The sequence below is a fragment of the Anneissia japonica genome, unplaced genomic scaffold (assembly GCF_011630105.1).
Source record: "Anneissia japonica isolate Jap-2015-1 unplaced genomic scaffold, ASM1163010v1 scaffold69_len1423075_cov170, whole genome shotgun sequence".
NCBI classification, from domain to species: domain Eukaryota; kingdom Metazoa; phylum Echinodermata; class Crinoidea; order Comatulida; family Comatulidae; genus Anneissia; species Anneissia japonica.
The window spans coordinates 967,347-973,379 of NW_022748202.1; the positions used below are offsets into that span (position 1 = coordinate 967,347).

A 6,033-nucleotide genomic window follows, 5' to 3' on the forward strand; every position below is an offset into this window, starting at 1 on the left:
TGGCTCCACTAGTCAGGGAGCTGGACCTCTCGTCGGGAAAATCCTGACGCCGTATCTGAAGACCCAACAGGGAAAATCATAAGTGTGTGTTTTAGATCAAAAATATCTCTTTCCTATATAAATTTTGACTCAAACTCACAAAAGAGCTGTAAACTCATCCTCAGGCCAAAATGAGTTTTTGAATAATGGCATAGAACATATCATTTACTTTAAAATGACAGTTAAATGAACTCAATCGGGTGTCTGGAAGCAAAGTTAAGACCGTTTGAATAATCGTTATCTTATCAACTTTCATAAATCAAGTTTTGAGAAAAATGCTTTTATTTGCGGCAGGTTTTTCTATTCATTTTTCACTAGCTCCCATCTGAAAATGGTTAAATTTTACCTCAAACTCAAACTTCAAGAATAGTAGGAATGATATTTATACTTTATTTATTACACAAAAACCCAATTCACACAAAATTCACATTCTACGGCCTATTCTGGCTATAGAGGCTTGTTTCTCAATACAGTGCAGTGCGAGTTTACAGCCTTTTTGTGAGCTTGGGTCACAATTATGCAACATGCCCTTTCGAAATGGAAAGGACAAGCAAAATTGACACAAAACAAAAAAGTCTTACTAAGGTAAAGGAACTCCATCTATGTACTCCACATGCTCATTTTTTCTTCTAGTTGCTCTTGGTGGTTTAACGTAGGGAGATGTTGGTTTCAGTTCTTCCGTCAGATCAGACTCCACCTCCACAACGATGTTGCGAATAATTTGAAAAAACTGCCAATATAGGAAAATTGCTCAAATTTTTTGGAAATAATACATACAATGCATATATAATACATAGAATTCAGCAAAGAGTTCTATAAAAAAAGAAGTTTCTATAAAAGAGAATCATTGCGTAAACCAAACCATAATGTGCTTTACAAATCTATCAGCTTAGCAAAAAACTATAATGACCATTTTTTTTATGACCTTCAGCTTACTTTTAAAATTCAGATGTGAAAACAAATTTTTGACTTACCGTTCTGTCTGGAAGTGCAAAAGCAAGTGCCAGGACATTTCTGTAATTGTTTACAAACCTTGGTTCGCATTCAACTGAAAACTTGATCTTGCGGTCTAAAAAAATTATATTTTGAATTTTTGAACAACAGTAAATTCTGAGATTGTTATTGTATTAAAAAAAGATGAGTGTAACGGTAGGAGAATAACCCATAATTGCAGCGTCATTGTGCTGAATTATGTAAGGGTATGGTCCGTGACTACAGAACAGCTTTAAAGAGGTACAGGTCTCTCTCCAATTAAAGACCACTCTTGGGACCAGGGATTTATTAGCAGTCTCTATATTAGAATAATAAAGATAAAAGACATTTGTTGATTTGGGACAACAGGAAAGTGGTCCTTAATTGGAGGTGGTCCTTAATTAGAGGGGTCTTTAATTGGAGGGACACTTGTACCTATATTAGCTTCATGTTCACAACATTCCACAGCAACAGGGGCTGAAATTAACCATAAAATCAGTGTAAGCCCCTACACTTTCGAATGATGCAATGAGTTTTTAAAGTGCACACATGCTAGATGTGTACCCTGGACCTCCATATTAAGTCCTTATCCAAGAAGACTTGGTTCTACCCACCAAACACTGGGAGAGGAGTGACTCAAACCAGCGCCAATCTTAAGGCTGTAGGTAGACTAATCGCTCGGCCACTCAAATTAAGACTCATGAAAAAGGTGCTAACTATTTTTATAAGAATTTTTAGATAAATTAGCTGTCCATGAAAATCCCTGTTCTCATTCATCATTGTCAACAACTTGTACTGCAGGAAAATGTGGTCTGTTGGTAATTTGGCTACGGCAATACACTGTTGGATGGGAATCTAAGCCTACATAATACCCACCTACGTAATGAGAGACGAGATGAATAAAAATGCTTTTGCTAGAAGTGGCCTGAGTAAAAATCATACCCCTAACTTTACGTTAACAAATGCTATGTCAACTGTTCTCAGATCAATTTTACAGTGTTTGCGTATTATACTTGAAAAAGTAAGGACGAATCACGCAAAGACCAACTTTAAGATAAATATTCTTATTTTCAACTTTAGATTTCAGATGAAGAAATGGAAAAATAATTTAGAAATAACTTACTTGGTGGAATGAGAATATCTCTTAAGCTTGCATTTAATCTGAATGGAGTTCCTTCCATCAATAACACACCAAGTAGCAATGTGACACTATTTTCATTGCTAGAATACCAGGCAACATAAAATTGGATATATTATTACTATATAATATAATACAAATAATCAATGTTTATGAGCGCAATAAGAAGAATATTGTCATGAGCTGAAAGATTACTGTTCCATTCGACGAGGCGGCGCCGAGTCAAATGGAACAGACAATCTTTCAACTCATGAAAATATTCTTTCATAAAACCTAAAATAGATTCTTGCCATTTTTTGAACAAAAATCTACCCATTTTCTGAGTAAAAAGTATTAGGTTGATCGCCATATCGTATCCATAAAAAATCCACCAATCAAAAGACAGGGATCTATTTAAGTGTGTTACAATTAAACATAAAAAACAACAACGTTGTAAGAAACAAAGTCTAGAACAGCATACACTATACCAAACATATACCGAACATGAATCATACAATTATTGGCTACTTATTTATCTGTATTATTATATTACATCTAGGCCTTTATGAAATGGTGTGGTAACCACAGAAAAATGGTCTTTAATTAGAGGTTTTCTTTAACTGGCGAGAGACCTGTAATTCATTTTTTTCTGAAACTCATCAAATCGATAGCTTCTAATTTCTTTTTATCTCTAGTGATGATCACCTAATTGCAATCAGAGCTCGGTCATTCATTTTCAGAAACAGTCACAGCCCTTGAACTCTAAAATATTAATAAGATATTTAATATCTTACCTTTCATTTTCAACGGTTATATTAATAGTTACAGGTTCATCCTTGCTTATATTTGGAACTAAAATGTCATTGTCAACGTCATGATCAGAAGTCACTTTGATGCCATTTTTGTCTTCATGCAGAGTTTGTCTAAAAAAATGCCCCAAAAACAAATTTTATTCAATTATATTTGCATCTAAAAAAATTCATTTTGTCATCAATATCAAAACATATTTATCTTACTGGCAAACTTAGTAATTCCATAAAGTTATTTGCATTTTTACTCTTTCCCAAAAACATTTCATACTTTTAGTTTGCCAACCTTTCTCATTAATATACAAAAATTACAGTCAGATATCGTGAGAAATGAAGCCTCTGGTAATAAATGTTTTGTCCTCACACATAATGGCATAAGCCCACTCACTCTATCATGTGGGCTAATAGCCCACTTGCTCTATTGAGTGGGCAGAGAAAGGATACAAAAGCAATGTGGTCCACACATTATATTATGATAATAAGACACAGAGCATAATTAATGTCATATTTTTCTTAATGACTCTTTAATACAATAAATTATCTTATTACTATTATTATTTTTTTTTAAATTATTATTTTATTATCATCATTAATATTATTATTATCATCATAATATTATTATCATCATTACTATTAATATTATTATTATGATCATTATTATTAATATTATTATCATAATCATTATTATTATTACTATTATTTCTATTATCATTTTATTATCATCATTAATATTATTATTATTATTATCATTATTATTCATTTTTAAATTCTTTCTTTGTTTTTTTCTATTTGTAGAGGTCCAAATATTGAATGATTATTTTGACAAATAATTTTTTAAAAAGTAAAATTACTCTCACATTTTACTAAATGACATATAATGTAATACATTTTCATTTTTTTAATCTTTCCATTATAACTATTACATACATTTATATATATTTATATTTATTTATATATATATATTTTTATTATATTTTATTATATTATATTTTTGGATAACTAAATTTTGATTGAGTAGGCATTGCAACACATACTATTTTCATTCAAACACCTACAGTATTTGTGGTAAAGATAAGAAAACCAGTCACTCGTCGCAAATCCTGTATCAGAAATAATGACCAAAACATGCTGAATGTCAAAATCTTTGAAATTTATTTTATGACACTAAACTAACCTTTTTATATCTATACATCATGCTATGCAGTATTTTCTCCATTTAAAATGTTAAAACAACAATTTTTAATGATTTGGTAATGGTTTCTACCAGAAAAATGCCCAAAATCTTAAACTTTGAAGGCTGATTTCTCAAATATTATTATTTAAACAGCTGTATGTTTGAACTCCTGTAACTTCATAATGAAATGTCGGATTTAAATGATTCCTTTACAATTTTATAGCTCTCATTTGACTGTTTAACTCCATATTAATAACCAAAAATCAATTTTTGCAACAAGTTACTAGTTTGGCTTGTCTTTGCCACATTTGACTGTGAGAAAAAATACAAAAAACAAGTGTGTGTAGCATTCTACCTACAGTAGATGACATGTGTATGTGTTATTTTCTTTCTGATTAGTTAAAATCTTTCTGCAACGACAGATTTAAATTTGATTACAGGGGGCTGACTAGAGCCTCGGTCAGAGTCTAGAATGAAAAAAATACCATTTACAGAGTTTTTATGGCTTAGTGTGGCTCAATTTGTGCTTTGAGACCACCATATTAGGGATTGGTAATCAAGATAATGTTTGGCTAGGCAATTTATTAATTTTGATCCGACGATTCCCCACCCCCACCCATGGCGCCACCACTGTGCACACATGCCTCATAATGACATCAAGTCGTCCCTCATTATTCATCTTCTCAGATCTAAGACTCACTCACCTTTGGTTAGATGAAAAATTAATGTAAACAAATCAATGTAATAATAATAATAACAAACTGTAACCAACATACCTTTTGCTCCTCATGAAATTGAAGATCACTTGACAGCGATGATTCTCCCCTCTTAAATGGGAATTAAAGTTGACTTGACTACAAAACACATCACAATAGGTACAGTATAGTGCATTTGGATCATGTGTAGTCCTCCTTGTGTCTATGCGATTCCTTTCCCGTTCTTTTACATATTGATCAACTGTTAAGGGTTGGTAGGGAACAGAGTTTTTGATTATTTTTCCATTGTCAATCCTAATCTTCCTTGACCGCTTGAGATCTTTGATGAGCTTTTCAAATCTAAAAGCTACAAATGAGAAATAAATGTTTCATAAGTCAAATATATTATATTAAACATTATTCAAAATGCCGGGCAGAAGTTGGTTTGGTATGGCTAAGATTATCTTCCTCTCATGGTTAAGACAAACATACCAAAAGTTCAAAGCCACAGTGTGACTCATAGTGAGCCCCCCAGAAGCTAGAAACAAGGCTGGAAAAAGTGTGCGACCGGCTGTCGAAGGCAGCATGAATGTCCCGAAGGCACTTTGGAGAATTGGGGGGGGGGGGGGGGGGGAAGAAGAATCTCAACAATAAACTGTCTGGGTTATATAGTTTACAGATAACACTTGGTGTGCTGGAGGCAATTTATTATGATAATTTTCATGGTCGGAGTGGCACAAACATTTCTTTTCTAGGCCTGGCTGGAAAGCACAATCCTCCTCTCTAACATTATAATCTAATATAAATGTTGATAATGTGTACTACAGTAAAAATCATATACTAATTTAGTGTACTCAATTAGCCTCATTGTGTTGGTTAAATCCTAACATAGCGATGTCCAACTTAGACCGTACGAAAAGGTGAAACATAGCAAAACATTTTAACTGTGTGAAAACAACATACATGGCCCAATAACGCCAAATCCAGAAGCTTCTGAAAAGTCTTTATCGTAGACTGTCCGCAAATCTTCCAGATCCCTGAAGTAAGCAGATTCTCCTTTATTATGAAGAAAACTAATGAAGCAGTTCCAAGTGTCTCTGAGCCTTTTGTCCCTCCGAACACTCTTTCTTTTATTCCCCGGCATACTTGGCTCTGTAAGAACAAATACACTTAATAATACAGTACACTGATGTCAATGAGGGAGACCCATAATTTTTAGTCAAATTA

At 32.9% G+C, this 6,033-nt stretch overlaps 1 protein-coding gene across 2 annotated transcripts in view; it reads right to left on the reverse strand.

Moving 5' to 3' along the window:
- The window catches only part of LOC117120783 (putative helicase MOV-10), a 25,295-nt gene that overhangs the window by 13,108 nt on the left and 6,154 nt on the right, over positions 1-6,033 (reverse strand). For both annotated transcript variants that reach the window (XM_033265871.1, XM_033265872.1), the window contains 6 exons: positions 5,770-5,958; positions 4,888-5,173; positions 2,923-3,051; positions 2,135-2,232; positions 1,014-1,108; positions 621-769 (listed from right to left, as the gene is read on the reverse strand). In XM_033265871.1, the coding sequence (XP_033121762.1) occupies positions 621-769; positions 1,014-1,108; positions 2,135-2,232; positions 2,923-3,051; positions 4,888-5,173; positions 5,770-5,958 (946 nt within the window). The remainder of the gene's footprint in view (positions 1-620; positions 770-1,013; positions 1,109-2,134; positions 2,233-2,922; positions 3,052-4,887; positions 5,174-5,769; positions 5,959-6,033) is intronic.